This window comes from Catharus ustulatus, chromosome 1, assembly GCF_009819885.2.
Source record: "Catharus ustulatus isolate bCatUst1 chromosome 1, bCatUst1.pri.v2, whole genome shotgun sequence".
NCBI classification, from domain to species: domain Eukaryota; kingdom Metazoa; phylum Chordata; class Aves; order Passeriformes; family Turdidae; genus Catharus; species Catharus ustulatus.
This window is the reverse complement of record NC_046221.1, coordinates 135227847-135245458: the sequence shown is the minus strand read 5'-3', so window position 1 is coordinate 135245458 and position 17612 is coordinate 135227847. Positions and strand designations below refer to the sequence as shown.

At 37.9% G+C, this 17612-nt stretch overlaps 1 protein-coding gene across 1 annotated transcript; it reads left to right on the top strand.

The window, feature by feature from the left end:
- The first annotated feature begins 8681 nt into the window (after positions 1-8681).
- Positions 8682-16592, top strand: LOC117005319 (uncharacterized protein C8orf88-like). The gene is made up of 5 exons (XM_033076899.1): positions 8682-8769; positions 9561-9637; positions 11260-11344; positions 14776-14882; positions 16517-16592. Exons 1-5 carry the CDS (start codon positions 8682-8684, stop codon positions 16553-16555), a joined length of 396 nt encoding a protein of 131 aa, XP_032932790.1. The 3' UTR covers positions 16556-16592.
- The last annotated feature ends 1020 nt before the right edge of the window (positions 16593-17612 follow it).

Below are 17612 nucleotides of genomic sequence, written 5' to 3'. Positions count from 1 at the left end.
CCTACACAGAAATGAGAACTTGATCTGATTTTTTTTTGATGTTTCTTTTTTATTTTTATTAAGATGAAATTAAAATCCTTTAGTTTTTGCCAGTTAGGGGGTCATGATGTGTGCTTATTCTCACAAACACCAAAGACTTCAACTGTTCATTTTACAAGCAACGAATTACTTTTTTTCAGTTCTTATACAAAAAAAGAAACTTCTGCATATTCAGAAAATCAAATTAATTTTTATTTCTGGGGTAGTTACAGAGCTTCAGTTCCAAAACAGAATTTGTAGGCACTATTTTTGCTTTTGTGTGTGTGTTTTTGTTTGTGTGCTTGGGTTTTTCTAATTATTTTTATGTTTGATTAATGACAGCAACAATTCTTTTGTTTCTGACTTGATGCTGTTCCTTCTTCTCATTTGCTTTTTGGTGACCTTTGCTTTTTCCCTGCCTTTATGTTTAAGAGACACACAGTAAACGATCAAGAGCATTTGGGCGAGAAAAAAAGCGCCTTCTTGGCCAGAACAACCTGCTGTCCTGAGATACCAAAGAGCCAAAATTTCATGGGTCCACTGCCACAATGAAGTGGCAAGCTTAGACAGCTGAGAGTAAGTAAATGATGCGTGCATTGGAGCATAAAGTGTGCAGTTTCTGTCTCCTTTTAGCAGGATGAGCTGCAGTAGGCAATGCCAAGCCAAGGCACACAATGCACTCCTTTTCCCTTAGTGCACCCCAGTGTTCTCTTGCCAGAGCTCTCCTGCTTCTGGCAATTAGTTTCTATCACAAGGAGTCCCTGCACAGGCAGGAGTTATTTTGCTAAGTCTATGAAACTGCTATTTCTGGCAGAGAAAAAGCAGCTGCTGAGCAGGAAGACTAAACTTGCTAGACTTTGTTCTGCACTCCTCTGAACTACTAGTTCTCAGATTGCTTCTATGCACTGTCTCGGTTCTCTCATGCAGGTTCACATGGCAAGAGATCACAGTTCCACACAGTGAAGTGAAGCACAAAATTTTGTTCTTAGGTTTTCACTGTTTTCAACAGCACACACAGCAACCAGATTATCTCTGTGCAGGGGGTAGGTGTATGCTCCAAACTCTGTTTTAGGACAAGAGTAAGGCTTGCCTCCTGCCTCTTCTGAAATGGAGACAATGTATTTGATAATGCAGAACGATCAAATATGCACTGAAGTTATACTGGCTGCTGTCTTATTAGGTCATCTTTGCAGGCTACTAAATATTCACTGCATAGAAGAACAGTGAACTGATGTAAGACAGGTACTAACTTAAAAGCTACAGAAATATTACTCTTTCTCATGTAAATAAATAAATAGCAATATAAGTAAGGAACTTTATTCTGATTCCTTGTAAATCAGCCGTACCTCGCATCTAGCAAAAGCTACATGAGGTCATAACTACTCCATTCCAACAGTTAGCCATATGCATTTAGTAATTTTACACTATATTTCAAGGTGAAAAAGCAAATTTTATTTCCCAGGGGTGCATAAAAATGGATTAATTTACAAAGGATTGACTGTCAATTAGGTAATTCTTAATCTCATGCATATGCATACATCTGAACACACACCACTTACATTAACGTGAAATTATATTTCCTATTTGGCATGTAAACAAAAATTGTCAACAATTTTGATGACCATGTCAGAGCTACGGCACAAACAATTATATCAATCTAAAGAAGCATGAATGCATAGTTTTAATGTGTGTATTTTTTATAATCACCTCACTTTTGCACAGTTAATACATGTTTCCTTATGTATTATGTATTCCAAACTTTGATTTTTTTTTCCTGTTATGCTCTTGGTCTTTACTGTTCTGTCCACATTCTACTGCCTCCTCATTTATCAGTACAGGTTTTGCTGCCATTTGCTGAATCATGCTGATTGAGTCTGAATCTAAAGGTAGTCTTAGTAATAAGACTCTCTATATAGTTGAGGTATTAAAAGCCATGACAGCAATCTCAATCAACCTAAAAACTAAACCCAACTCCCATGACTGAAATGATAGAAAGCAGAATTCTTCATTGAAGCATGAGCTGATTTCACTTGAAGATTTTTTTCCTCAGATTTAGAGACTAACTCCAGCATATATAAAGGCCTTGTAATACAGCTATGACAGCTATATCAGGTGTAAAATTCAGAGTAAAGGAATCTGTACAAATAATTGAAATTCTGGCCCAGGAAAAAAGTGCAAAACTTTCAGTAAATTTATTAAACTGTGGTTTCAGTTCTCCTAAAGCAAAATTAACTCTTATTGGAATATTATTGGTTATTAAATATGTGAGTCTCTTTCCCTGTGAATATCTAAAACCACACAAGAGAATTGTATATGTTTGGGGGTTTTTGTCTTTTGTTTTATTTGATTCATCTGCGACTAAGTGTATGTAATAGATTATAGACTTATAGATGTAGATTACAAGACTTTGTCATCAATAGTGATGAATGAATTTTTATTGCTTGATTCTAAGCAGAACCACAAATCTTTCCTAACTGCTTTACCTTATTCTTTAGTCAATGAAAAAAAAAAAAAAAAAAAAAAAAGCAAACAGTAGATACCTTGATACTTGCTAATACCCTCCTTTATATACAAAGTAAATTCATCAAGCTATTAGCTGCAGTCTATCAGTTTTCCTTCTCCAGGCATCAACTGTCCCATGGCATCTTTTTCCACTACCCAATGCAATCACATAGCAAACTTGAGCTCTGCATCTGAGCTGTGCTCTCCACAGGCTCCTTCTTCAACAGAGGCACATTTCATGTATCAAAACAAAAGGGCAACGCTGATAAAGGTGCAGTGCCAGCGCCGGTCCAGGCAGTAAGTGCACACCCTGCTGCCCAGCAGAGCCTACAGCTTTCATGGGCCTCTCTGCCTTTTAATCCTCCTGCCTGTGGCTTCTGGGATCCCTTTCAAGAAGCAGGACATGCAGCTGGTGTTTCAAAGCCTACAAAATAAGATCAGATGATGAGTGCCTGCAGTTACTGAGAATATTCAGTGCATCCTAAATGTACTTTCAGCTCAGGTGCAATAATTTACCTTTGCAATTCAGTACTGCCATCCTCAGCAACAGAGATGAACAAGGCAGACCTCCCATAAAATAATGAATGTTTAGTTTTGATACATATTTTATTTATAAAATAATTTTATCTGTCACTTAGGGATTCTTTGGTACTCACACAGTGCTTTGGACCCATGCTGTTGATATTTTTTTTCTTCACATTTGAAGGAATCAGAAATTTAAAGAAAAATACTAAGAATCTGTTACAATTAATGTTACCAGAAAATTAATTTTAAAGGAAAATAAAGAATCCTAATTTGAGAACTGTGATAGTTGACAGACTTGAATTTTTGTATGTGAAGAAAATATATTTGATATATTATTTTATATAGTACTATATGCTGATCATAAACATTCCCCTAGTTACACATAGTAAGCACTAAATACAGCAATAGCTTCCCACTTTTAATTCAGCAGTTTCTGTAGTCAAAAAGAACAAGATTAATAGTCATGATTAATATTCTGAATTCTCAACTCTACCGAAAGATGAATCTCAATATATTAAGTAGTTCAATTTCCGGAACAGTCAGGGGGTAAACGAGTTTTTGTGTTCTTTCCCTGGGCAGCCCCCGTAGGGCAAGTCACTAATTTACTGAAAGTAGCCACTTCATAAAAGTACAACCATAATATTCTGTTATTCTGTGTGTGTATATATATATCTACATGCACATTCCTGTCTCTTGTGTCTGTTCTGTTGACTGACTTAATAAAGCATACAGCATTGGAAATAATGGTTTGGGGGAAGAGTTGGTTTGTGAGTTTTTTTGGGTTTTTTTTGGTTGGTTGGTTGGTTGGTTGGTTGGGTTTTTTTTCTTTGAAATTTTTTGAAAGTGGCTTTAAGAAAAAAAAAAGGCTGCTAAATAAATCACAATTACATATTCAAATAGACTGATTACATTTGGCTGCACAACTGAGTATCAAATTACACTGAAAATGGCTTTTTAAACTTGCAACTACAAGTCTGCCCTCAGGCTGACCCAAGAGTCCTTTCATTTCAGCACAAAGCCATTACTTTGCTGTTAAGTGCCATCCATTACAAACCTAAAATCAGGAGCAATTACAATTACACGCTCATTTAGACATGCAATTGCTCATTTTTACACGTGCAATATTGATACTGTCTTCTGCTTTCCTGAACCGTATCTAGTACAGGGAGCAAATGCGACTGTGTTGCTTTCTGTAACCCACAGCTTTCAGAAGCACAATCAGTGTGTTAAAAATAAATAATTTCCCTGATTAGTTAATCAAATAGAAAAAACAGTTGGTTTTGAGGTGTGTTTTTTCCTACATATATGCTTTTTTTTCCACACAGCTGCAAAAACCTTTAATATTTATATTTTGCAGTATATAGAAAGTATTTCTTGGCTAGACCTTCAAATTAATTATTGTATATATCAGGTATTGGAGAGAACACTAAATTTTCATCACTTAACGTAAGAACATAAGCAATATCAACCAAATGAAACAGAAATTTTCAGTAGTGTCATTGCCAGCACCACACAAACTGGGAGACAAGTGATCTATAGCTAAAGTTTTTTCCACTTTACATTTTAATTTCCCTCAACCAGAAGCACGATTCTCTCGAGGTGAGGTTGTTTAGGAGAGCAGGTTGCTGGGCTCTGTGCAGTGGCTGCTGTCCAGCACTCTTCAGCCCAGGCGAAGGACAGTGGCCTGGCTGCTATGCTGGCACTGCCAACTCTCAGGTGGCTGCCTGGGAGGTGATAACTATTCCTGCTGGGATGGGCAGCAGAACAGACATTACCAGCCCTAATATGCCCATCTCAGCATGTCCAGAAGCAACAAGCTTTCAAAATACCTGGTATACTCCTTTTTTCCCCCCCCCCATGTTTTCATTCCTGCCCCTTCTCCTTGCCTTACAACCCAGCAGCAACCCAGTTTACAGCCCCTATGAAAAATATGTGTGAAGTTTTTTTTACTGTTTAGTTCATCCTTAGCATATTTAAATATACAAAAAACCGGGGAGAATATGTACTTCTACATCTGTATGTGATACCATTTCAATATGTCAAGAAGGGTAGTGTTGATCTTGTGCAAATCTGGTTTGCAACACCTGACACGCTTCTTTCAAAAAGCACAACAGCCCCATGAAAAACCAGAACTTTATTTCAGTTGCCCCATTGACTTTCCCATCAGTAACAGTTCTGGAGTAACAGCCAGAAACATTTAATATTTATGGGCACTTACATATTAATAATTTATAATTAGTTCTTAGGTAGCTAAGGGAATGGTTGATATGAGAGCAACTGTTTTACATGACAATCTTGTGAGAATGGATGGTTGGTCAGAAGAAACAGGACATGTCTGAGTATAAACTAATTCACTTGGGAGAAATTACTTTAAATCAGACCTTAAACAGCAGCAAATGGGTTAGTGAGTATGCAGATGTGCTGCATCAGTGTCTGCAAAGAGAAGGCTGATAGCACATCATGCATGAACAGTTCAGGAAGCCAAATGGAAGATGATGTGTTAGGAAAGAAGAGTGTAGGAGTGTGACATCTCTATATAATAGCTGCTATTTCAGGGACAGCATTCATCTCTGAATACCTAAGTCAATAAAATTCAGAGACTGCAGCAAAGCAGAGCCAATATGCTTGATGGAAACAATAAAACAGTCTTTATAAACTAGCCAGGACCATAAATCTTAGCGTTGGATATTAATAATTAATTACTTATTATTTATGTGATTATGTACTTGGTGTTGCCTTCCTATTCTGAACTTCTGGAGTTTTTAGTAGACAATATGAAATATATGTTTTTAAAAATCAGCAAAAACTTAAGGACTTTTAATTAATATTCTATACTTAGTAAGGTGACATCCAGCAAACTAACATCAGGGAACTTTAATGTGCTCCTCTGGGAGTTAGCAGGGTGTGTTCATTGTTACTGTTGATGACATATTGTGAACAAAAATTGAGAAAAAATCTGAATTTCCAAACCATACAGGATGCCATCACTTCCGTAACTGAGAAGCCAGAGAGTCTGTTCTCTGGTCCCTCCTGCCCAGTGCCACAGAGCAGATTGGTGAGGGAAATTTTCCAGTTCACTGACAGCTTTCCAAGGCCTGTGAATTGCCCCTTTCTTTCTCGACAGGGTTATCTGTAGAGGCCTCACAGTTGTGCTCAAGTCACTTATTTCTCCCAGATTCCACTGTAAGGCCCTGACTCCCTGCGTGGCACAGACGAGGACACCACCTTTATCCACGTCCAGTCCCTCTCAGGTCTAACCCCTGAGGGAGCAGCGCCTCATCTCGCCTGTGCTGCTCCTCGGCAGGGCCTCGTAGGGCAGCTCTCAGGTGTGCCCCGCTTCCCTGGACTCCAAGTGGGTGCGGGAGGGAGCGGGAAGCGGCGGGAAGGAGCGGGAGGGAGCGGCCCGCGGTGGGAAGCGGCGGCGGCCCCGCGGAGCCCCGGCCGTGCCCGGCCCGCGGCCCGACGTTGAACGGCCCCGCCCGGCACGCGGCCGCCGCGCGAAGGCCGCCCCGCCCGGCCGCGCTGAGGGACGGAGCGGGCTCAGCGGCACCCACGGGCAGCGGCATCGCGGGGCACGGGCGCTGCCGGCGGCTGGAGGTGGGCTGGGCATCCCCCGGCCCAGCGGGCGAGGGGCCGAGCGGCGGAGGGAGGGTTTGTGTCTTGGGTTCCCCGTGAGGTGCCATTTTGTGCGAGGCGGGACGGCCAGTTCCTGGTTACTCGTGGGGATTTTTCACGAAAATAGCGTCAAATCCTCTTCACGCATTTGGGAAAGAGCCTTCCAAACGCTCGAGATGGGCTCTTGGAAGATGGCTGCTGTCAATGTGCAGCTTGTTAAAATATTTTAAAAAATGCTGGGTTGTACAGAAGTGCTTCTAGGCCTGTTTGCTGGTGCCAGAAGCTTCCCTTCTGCTGGGCAGGTCTCCCATTGGAATGGCCCCAGAGAAGCGGTGTGGCCGTGGAAGGGGGAATTCTTGAGATGCCACCTACTGCAGTAACCTTTCACGGAAGCAGTGTATTTCTCAGCTATTAAAACGAATCTTTCTCCACTTTCCTTGATACTAGTCATAAGGAACGCTATTAATTGAGAAGGTTGTGCTGGGTCACTTATTGCGATCTTTTCTAGAGCCTTCCTAGGGCAGGGTGAGGGAAGAGTGGCAAAATGTGTTATTTGCTTCACCACACAACTTGATTTTATTGTCAGAACACTACAAAAAGTAGAGGTGTGCTGCATTCTAGGAGCTACCCAACCTCTTAAACAGGGTTTCATGATTTTAAAAGACGTGCATATCATTTGTCGTCAGGGCATGAAAGAAAACGTGCCTGTTTGTTGGGTCTTTTTCACTCTTCTGATGCAAATGTGTGTTATTACTGCATTGCTTTCTGTGGAAATTGGCTATCTAGGATAAATATGATTTATACAAGCATTCCTAATCTGGGTAAAATAAAATATGTCATCCATATCTGAAGTCTTAATTCAGTTGCAGGAATTTTCACTGCTGCTTTTGTCTACAGCTTTGAACTATTCCTGTTTTAAGATGAGCGGGTAGGAAAATCAAAGAATAAAACCAGATTTTTTTCCCCTGGCTTTAGTAAAGTTTTTCTAATTCAGACAGTAACCATTAAACAGTTGGTTTCTAGACCTGGCTTATCTCAAACTTCTTATGTTGGAAAATTGTTTTTTGACTATGTTAGAAGTGTTCAAAAAATTATAATGTAGTAAATTCTCTGATGATTTTTAGTTTTCTTCCTGTAATACAGAGAACAACTAAAGTTGGTATGATACTAGGTCTAATAGCCTAGCTTCTCTTTTCCTGTTTTATACCAAAAATGGATGATGTAGTTGTAACTCTTGCAGTCATTTTTATTTCTTGGGTTTTTTGCTGTAACAGTTATTCCCTTGTCCTGTAAACTTTCTTAGGGGGAAAAAAAAGTATAATTTTTATTGTGGTGGTTGTTCTTTCTGTTATTCTTCTTCTCTAAAACTAGCTGAAATTCCTTCAAATCATAAAATTGACAGTTGACAAAAGAGATGGGAATGAGGAGATACTACAAATGAATATTTTCCAACTCATTGCTTACTTAAAGTGTGAGATTTTTCATCCCAGCATCACCTTAGCAGTTTTTGATGCTTCTCTGGTAGCTAAAGTGAGTGAGAAGATACAAAACTGTATTAATTTAACTAAAGTAGCCATTAAAAAACAGTCCTGTAAGTTTATATAGATCTGTAAGGAACTCCTGTGCAGATAACAAATTGATAAGGGGCATGCTGATGCTAATTAATTAAAACCACATTGACCTAAAGTGCTAGAAAATCGCCTAATTTCCATCATATTCCCATGTCCTTTCTCCAAATGTATACATAGACATAGAGGGGAAGAATCTTCTTGATAAGAACCTAGGGTAGCTTACTTGGAAGGAAAAATGAGAGAAGTGTCTGATTCAGTCTTCAGATAAATTTTATCCAATATGTTCAGTCATCTAAAAAAATTTATGCATCAGACCTTTCTGCTTTTTCCTGCCCAGATATAATTTTGCCATGTCAAATGAAACTAACAAGGAGTAGGTAGATTGCTCTTCTTGCTTAACATCCATGTGTGAAACAATGCTAATGATTTCAGCTGCTTTTTTGAAGTGCGATGTTTCAAAATGTTACAGAAGCAAAAAAGTTTATTGGTAAATCCCTTCAGCCAGCACGACCTGTGCATCAGCTGTCTTCTAAACAAGGTGAGTAGCATGGCTAAGTTACTTTGGTAAAGTTTGGGTTATGTTTTGGAATGTAACAAAGATATGTAACTTGTCTTGTTTTGTTGTGTTTTTAAATTAATTTGTTAAACTACAGTGAGTAAATACCTTGCTGTGTGTTGAGCTTAGTACATCATCTCTGTGATAAAATCTGAATTTAAACAGTGTTAGGTTTATGCAGAGCTCTTTGATACTGCTCTTTCAGCTTGACATCTGAAATGCAGCTTCAGAAAGATGGATCAGGCTTCTCTATTAAATTTGGATTTCTTGGGGTAGCTGACTCCTACTGTTGACAACATAAAATACTCATAATTTAACAGATTATTTAGGTTTTCTTGCAAGTACAGTTCACTGCACTGCATTATTCTTGCCTAGCTTTTACACAAATTCAAAACAGAAACCCAAAAAGTTTTGAGGGAAAAAAAAGCAGTATTTATGTCAGGTGTGAATATTTTGGTTTAAATTTCAAACTTCTATACATTAAAGCCTAGATATTGCAGTATTACAGTTGTTATTATTGTTAAATTAGAAATTTTTGGTGGCCAGAAAATCATCAACTGTGCTCATGTGGACTGAAGCTAAGTGCCATCATAAATTTTTACTTTGTATAAAATTCATGGAAGAAATTGAAAAGGAGTCCTGTGGTGATGTAGTTGTGAATAAATGCCCATATAATCTCTGTGTAGCAAGGAATGTTCTTGGGGCATTTATTCACAAAATAATACTGTGGAGTCTGTTGAAATTATTATTTCTTAATGTTTTATGCTCACCAGCATCACCCATTGCTTTGAACATTGGGACTGAATTACCCAGCAGCACTGAAGTATGTTTGCAGAGTAAGGTTGACTGGGTGAGTATTGAGTAAATATATAATTATTTATAAACTGGAGGTCAGCTGCTCTGTTATGTAACCAAAAGAAAACTATTTCTACCTTAGAGTGTCCTTGACTCTGAATATCTTAAACCAGCAGTGTCAGAACTGCTGAAAAGATTTGAGTTTCAGGAATGCCTTTCCTTGGTATTTGCATGCACTAAGAGCTGAAAAATGAAGCTTAGGAATTCTAAGATTGTTATGAAAGTTTATGAAGTGTTGTGTGGCATTTATTTCGTCTTCATTGAATTGAAGTCAGCTCTTTTAAACTTAGAGTGCATGTATTCTGTCTTTACTTATGTGTAAATAATAAAATCAGATTTTTTTTTTGTTGTTAGCACATGCACAAATTCGTTTGAGACAGTAAACATCATAAAACTTTATGCTCTATTGCTAGAAGTGCTTGGCTTTGGACATGGAATGAATATGTTTTTCATACTTGAAATTGGTTGTAGTTGTTTGCTGAAAAATGAAGTTTGAAGTCTTCCAACTGGGATGCTTCATGTTTCATAGCCTGAATTTAACTTTCTGTTGATTCTGATTTGAATGTTTTTTCAGAGCATTGATAGATGGGGGTTTTTGTTGGAACAAATGCCTGTTCCTTAATTTTTACTTTATTTTTGTTATCATTTTAGAAGAGTTTTACTAGTCCTTCTTGATTGTATTAAGCTTTCTGCAAGATGCATTTGATTTTAAAAATATAATCAAAAAAAAGTCAAGGTCTTTGGATCCTATTTTTGATCTGACATAGAGAAATTAACACTTGCAGTTACAGCTACACAATTACAGTTGTCTCTTGAGCAGTGATTACTGAGGAGAGCACACTACTCCCTTTTAAATAAGCCTCTGGTCATCAATGTTATAATATTCAGTTTCATCACTATAGCTACATGTAGTTGCATATTGCATTTGTTTGATATTGGTGTAGGTGTATTTTTTGTATTTTTTTAAACTTCTTCTTATCGTAGTATATGGAAAATAATTTTTAATACTTTTGACCATTAACTGTTCCATGGGTAGCCCAGATATCATCAGAATAGTGCCCTAGCAACTCTGCTTGATGAGCACTTTTCAGTTCTTGCCCACTTCCCATCTGACCCAGAGTGATGTTAAGATTCCTCAAAGCTGTAGAGCCTTTTCAGAGCCAAGACAAGCTCTTGAGGATAAACTGCGTTCCAACTTTCCAAAACACTTTCTTCAAAGTTTTGGCAGCTGGAAAATCGTGGCATTATACTGTGGATACTGGGTCTTGATGCTTATGAAGCAAACCTTTTTGCTGAGTGAGAGAATCCCTTTGGTTTTAAGGAAAGTCCTTCCTATTTTTATTATTCCCAAATGTAGCAGCTTGTGGCTGTGTTCTAGGTGGGATAACAGAAAAGGAGGAGATAAATGTGTTTTTTTAAATTCTTTGTAAAAAAATGACTCTGCATTATGTTCATCTGTATTGTTTTACTGAACTATTTCCTTATTGTATGTAATCGAATACATTCTACAGGTTCAAATTAAACTGTGCTACACCTGTTTCTTTTAACTAAGAAACATGTATCTATGTTTAATATGCTTAAAGGAGATAAGCTTCATAACTTTCCTTCCTATTTTAGTCATCTGAAATGACTGAAGTGAAGATCTTAACTCAAACTGTGATGCTCTGTCAACCAAAACAACATGAATCAGGAGCAAAAAAAGGTAAAATACTACTTGGGGAGCTGTGTCAGGACTATTTTCTGGATGGAGGATAACTGAGCTTTGTAGTGATGTGGGCTGCACTTCATTTTTTCTGATCAGCCGGTGCACAGTTTGGAGAGCAATATGAATTTTTTCTACTTTCCACATAGCATTCTAGAGAAGATATGAAAGTTGATCATAATTGAGGTGGAAAACTTCCACTGGGAGAGTTGCTTGCATATAGGGATATAGCTGTCTTAAAAATCTCAAACAAACCCAGCAAAACAAAAAACTGCTACCAACCCTCTAAAAAAAACAGATCCCAAACATAAAAAATTTCTTCCTGCAAAATCCTGGGTTTGTCTAGATTGCTTGTGTGTGTAGAAGTACAGATTTGAGTTGCATCCTTTAGGCTGTTGCAGGGCTCAGTTGTGGCATACAGACTATTGAATGTAATCAAGCTAAAAACTCAGCATGTTGGCTTCCTTGTCCTGTTCTTACTATGCTGGTTCTGAAATAATAGTATTTGGATGGTTAGATATGAATTAATTTTTTTTATAATTAATCCTGGATGATTTGCTTTTGTATCAGTACTGTCCTTAAGGTTTGCTCCTTATGCTTTTCTCTCTCTACTGCCTGCCACTTTACTCATAGAGAATTGGTAGCTTAACCAAGTTAAAATTTACCCCTTTTTTTTTTCCATTAAGGGATAATCTCAGATTTCAAATGCATTCTCACAGTACTTCTCTGCCCTGCTTCCTACCTAATTCTCCATTCTTAAAGCATGTCACAGAAACTGCATCAGTGACTCAGGTTAGGTCATCAGTTTATTTCTTTTGTCTGTGTCTGTGTGATCAGGCATCTGTCTGTAATCTCCAATCCTTAAGTAATCTCTGAAGATGTGATTTGTCATTTTGCTCTTAGTACTCAAAATTTGAAATAATTCATTAAAGTTTTAGTGAGGCTTTTGTATTTTGTCAGTCTGAGGTTACCATCTCTCAGGTTCTTGAGTATTACTTCTGTTCTGTTGTGTATTACCAACTTGAAAATAAGTTTTCATGTAACTTCTTTAAAGCTCAGGTTCATTTCTTCTAGTTTTGATCTTGATAAATAGAAGAGAGTTCTGGTTTTTGGATCTAGTTACATGATGGACTTGTCAAGTTCTGTCTGGTAGTGTTTTTCTGATACTTCCTCATTGACTTGTGGTGAGAAGAGATTGCTTTGTTCTACAAGATCTTAAACAGCTTCTCATCAGATCCTGTTCTCCTGTATAAACCGTCACTTTGGGTCATTTTCAGTGTTAATTGCTCTGTGATGCCTCCTTGAGTCTACTCCACAATTCTCCACACTGTCATTTTTTTTCTCACACTTGTTTTAAAGGGCTTTTGTTTGTTTGCTAATGGTTGTAATCTTTTCCTTCAGAGTTACACAACTTTAGAGGACCTACTATTCAGCTACTGCTTACAAATAAGTCTTTTGTTTTCGTTGCACAGTAAAATTTCTTCTAGAACACTGTGTTCTGCTGTACTTTAGGTTCCAGATAATAATTTCCATTTGATATCTCTTCAGCAGTAGTATGCTTTCAATTACCTGTCTCAGCAGTTCTTAAGTGCAGCATGGGGTTCCCATGAGCCCACTCATTGAGCTTTTTGAGGTCTCTCTGGATGGTATCCTGTCCTTCAGGTGTGTCAACTGCACCACTCAGCTTGGTGTTACCTGCAAATTTGCTGGGGATGAAGCTGTTCCCACTGTCTCTCATTGATGAAGATACTCAACAGTACTGGTCCAAATGTGAAACCCTGAGGGATACCACTCATCACTCACTAAACTACATCCAGACATGACCAATACTCTTTGGATCATAGGATGGTTTGGGTTGTAGGGGACTAAAAGGTGATCAAATTCTAACCCCTGCCTTGAGTGGGGACACCTGCCACTAGACCATGTTACTCAAAGCCCCATCCAGCATGATGTTGAACGCTCCCAGAGATGAGGCATCCATAACTTCTCTGTGCAGCCTTTTACAGTACCTCACCATCCTCACAGTAAAGACTTGTGAGGATGTAACCTAACCTAAACCTAAACCTACTGTCTAACCTAAACCTAACCTAAACCTACTGTCCCTCAGCTTAGGCCATTCCCTCTTTTCCTATCACTACATGCTTCTGTAAAGTCCCTCTCTAGCCTTCTTGTAGGGCCCCATTAGGTACTGGAAGGCTGCCCCAAAGTCCCCCCAGACCCTTCTCCAAGCTGAACATCTCAAGTATCTAAGCCTGTCTTCATAGGAGAGGTGTTCCAGTCCTGTGATCGACTCAGGGACTCTCCTCTGGACTTGTTCTAATATGAGATCAGATGCAATTGTCCAAACAGTTCCTTATCCAGCCCCTGATCTAATCTACATCTCTCCAGTTTAGAGAGAACGATGTTGTGGGGGATTGTGTCAAAGGCCTTACAGAAGTCACCATCTTCATGGGTTTTTAATCAAGGGAGGGAGTAAAAGCAAGATGTGAGTTTTCAGGTATGCTTGTGTTCTTTAAAACTGTTTTTTTCAAAGTTACCTGCATGCCCTCCCTTGGATTCAACAGTTACTGCATCATTTGTGTTCAAAGGCAGGAAGAAATTTGTGTCATGGTTGATACAAGCTTTTCTCTTTTTAATATCCTACAGTCTGAGAAACAAAGACTGTTATCCATTAGGTGACAGTGTAACAATCTTGCAGGAAGCCCATAATTCTGAAAGGAATAAGCTTGTTTGTCATCAAGGACCAGAGATAAAGTTTGCTCCTTCTTTGCCTAATTTCTCTTGTTTCTGCTCTTGTTTGAGAATACCTGCTCAAATACAGACATTGCTAGACATACTGTATCCAAAGCTATGCCATAGTAGAGATAGTGCTATAAACTCAAATGAGAAACCTGCATGTTCTTACTCTTGTTGATTCAGTATACCCCTCAAAAGCATTTCACTGCTATTAATCTGTTTGCCATTTTACATGCTGCAGATTACTTCATTACTTCTTCATTACTTGTAGGTGTTGAAAAACATTTAACTTATTAGCTCCAAAGAGACACTCTGGTTTTGTCATCTGTCCCTTAGAAATAGGTGCCACTTTGGAGTGAGTTATAAACAGGTTTTCTTGTGGGTTTCAAGACCAGTTTGTGGTGTTTCTGCTAATTAGAACAAGATACAGGGAGTCTGTCTGGTGTAAGGTTGGATTCACCTTTTTTCTTCTTTTGTGTTGATTTATAGTGTCAGTTTGATACACCTAAAGTGAAATGCTCTGTAGTTTACTTCAGATTTCCTGATGCAAGATAAGACCTAAATTACTTCTGTTTTTAAAAGTGATTTTTATATTCCATGTGTAGCATTTCTACCATTCTATAAGTTACCAAATATTTTTTCTGAGTTCCCAATCTTAATCCCTCAAACAAGAATGTGATTTTGTATATTCACAGAAAGGATCCAATACAGCAGAGATTTCCTTCTGAAGCTTTCAAATGTTTCTCTCTCTCAGAAGAAACCAGAGTTTCTTCCTGATCACCCAATTGTACTTGAAAAGCCAGTAAGTGCAATTTTTATAGTAAGTGAAGTTACAAAATGGAAGTTTTGATAAGCCATTTGATAGGAAACATTTTCCTTCAAACTGTCAAATTGATAAAACCTTTGAAGGACACATTGTGCAGTTCAGAACAACTTTTGCATGTAACTTCTCTAGTTGATATTTGACATCTTACCCTGGGTAGTACCATGTAAAGGGAAAAGGTTTTTAATTTGTTTTCAGGAAAAAGATCAGATATCTTTCCATTTTTTCAAAATAAAAGAGGACTATCTTGATAAATTTACAGCTTGGTACAAGTCTTAATCCATTGTTTGAGTTGTTAATGCATCAGTGTCCATTACAAAACCATCAATGAGCTCAATGCAGTTTGTATTATCATTATTTTTGGTCTTTTGTTTTGGGGAGAAATTAATAGAAATGAATGATGAATGTGAAGGATATCCATGTGTGCTACCTTAATGTTGTGATGAAATAATCTTCAAATACTTCATATGCTAGGAGAACACATCTACTGAATCACATTCCAGAACCTAAATGTAGGAAAATCATCTGAGTAAACATCATTTAAAATTAGGCTACATACTAGGTAGCTTTAGAGACCATTGGGATGTAGTTCTGCTAGAAATAGGATGGAAAAGTATGTCCACATAATTACTGTGTTGGCCACATTTGCAAGGATTTTTAAACTTCCAAAATTTCTATCTTTTCAAAAAACAAAAATTAACTAATATATTGCCATAATCAGCTTTCTCTGATCTTACTTTTTATGTATTTCTATTTACCCTCAAGATGAAAGCTTTGTTTGAAAACCTGCTTTCAGATTCAGAAGTCTCAGCTCTTTAATTTCCTAACTTTCCCCCCTCTCCCACTACCTGTGTTTCCAAGAGTGGCAAATTTTGATAGTCTGTATGCTTTCAGATGTTTTACATTCCTAGGAAAAAGGAGGGTCCCTACAGAAATCAGTGAGATCACCTAGTTCAGCCAAAATTCCAGCCTGTTGACTGATCACATCTGTTTTTCTGTACAGAAACCAGAGGGGTTGACGAGACACGTGTAAAATTAAATGATGCTTAGAAGTGGCAGAAGGTGGCCTGCAAATAAATTTCTCATGACAAACAGACAATCCTACAGTGTCAGTGAGCTTGTATTTTGGAGCAGGTGGTTTTCAACAGTTTGCTGTTGAACTTAATATTCAGACAATTCATGCCTATTGTAAGACTTTCCTAGTTCTGAATTTTTGAAGCCACTGCTAAAGTATGTGCCCATTTATGAGTAAAAGTTGTATTTTCAGATGAAGAAAACTTCTAGAATGACTTGGACAAGGGAGATGCAGTTGTTACAGTTGGTGGACTGTGGACTGCATTTTTCCTGAAGGACACAGGGTTTTTTTGAGACGTGGGGATCAGGGCTACCAACACATAGCTCAGCATTTGAACAGATGTTACTCTGTTGACACACAATGGGAAAATCTTAGATGAACTCTCTATTATTAATGAAAATAGAACTGTTTGCCATAATAAAAAAAAATTCAAATTGTGAAATGTACATGGAGTAGGAGAGAGTGACAAGCAGACTGAAATGAAAACTTTAGTGATCTGTTATAACTGAAGTAATTTGAGGGTTGGTTTGTCACGCAGGTAAAGAACAAACCTTTCATTGACATCTGCAAGAAGTGACATGTTGTTTGGAAGATCCAAAGTCTGTCAGTGAGGGAGCTACATTTGATGTAGGTCTTCCAAGATTTTTGAAGGTACTTGGGTGCCTGCGGATGGAAGTACGACCCTGTGAAACCTATGAAAATGCCTGTTTCTTCCTGTAATTGCCTGAATGCTTTAAGAGACAAACCTTTAATTTGTAATGCCTGAAATGGTAATATGATTAAAGTGAAAATAAATAATTTTACATATTGGTGTGGCAGAATTTTGTCATTGAATTGTTTGTGTTATGTAGCCATGTATTTTGCCTGACCATAAATTCTAAATAAATACTTGACTGGGACTTTTTGCTTGCTCCCAACTCCCTTTCTCAGAAGTAATGATGTAACAATAAATACTGGCTGTTCAAATCTCAGAGGTCTTAGGATATCTACTCCTCTAGTTTTTGGGGTTTTTGGACAAAACTTGACTTGCTTCTTCTTAGTTTGAAATCTTTGTCTTGACACAAGGTATTTCTTAATATTTTGTAGATACACATACCTTCTTTCAAGGTGTGGAGTCTCTTATGTAATAGTTTCACTAACAAGAGAAATTTTCTCCCATCCTGGATCAGAACAGAAGACCTGCCTATGCATTGCATTCTTTAAAGTTCTTTGTAGATAATTGTCCAGTGTTCTTGACTTTGAAAAGTGAAAGTAATGGGAAAAACTGAGGAAGAAGAAGACAAATTTTAATCCATATGTCTTCTAAATGTGTATTTAGACCCAAAATAGTATCATCTGGATACTGCAGGCGATTTTTTACCCTCTGTCACAAATGACAATGAAAGCTAAATGAGGATGTGTTAAATGACAATTGCAGTGATGCAAAAACCTGTCAAGCTGCATTGGATTGGTGCTAGATTTATTTTCCTGAATGATGCAAATAATTTTTTGTTGGTTAAAAACTACAGGGAGTTTCTTAGAGTGGGTCATATGGATCTTTTTTCCCCAGTATGTGTCAGTTTCTGTGTGTAGCTCTCAAAACTCCTAATGAAACTTCTCAAACTTCTTGTATGATTCATGGAAGTGTTTACTAG

Bases quoted from the DNA above. Each gene is read 5' to 3' on its own strand.
- LOC117005319 (XM_033076899.1), top strand. From the start codon at position 8,682: ATGTTTCAAAATGTTACAGAAGCAAAAAAGTTTATTGGTAAATCCCTT. The intron at 8,770-9,560 runs GTGAGTAGCATG...TATGCTCACCAG, and splicing joins TCAGCTGTCTTCTAAACAAG to CATCACCCATTGCTTTGAAC. The intron at 9,638-11,259 runs GTGAGTATTGAG...TTCCTATTTTAG, and splicing joins TGCAGAGTAAGGTTGACTGG to TCATCTGAAATGACTGAAGT.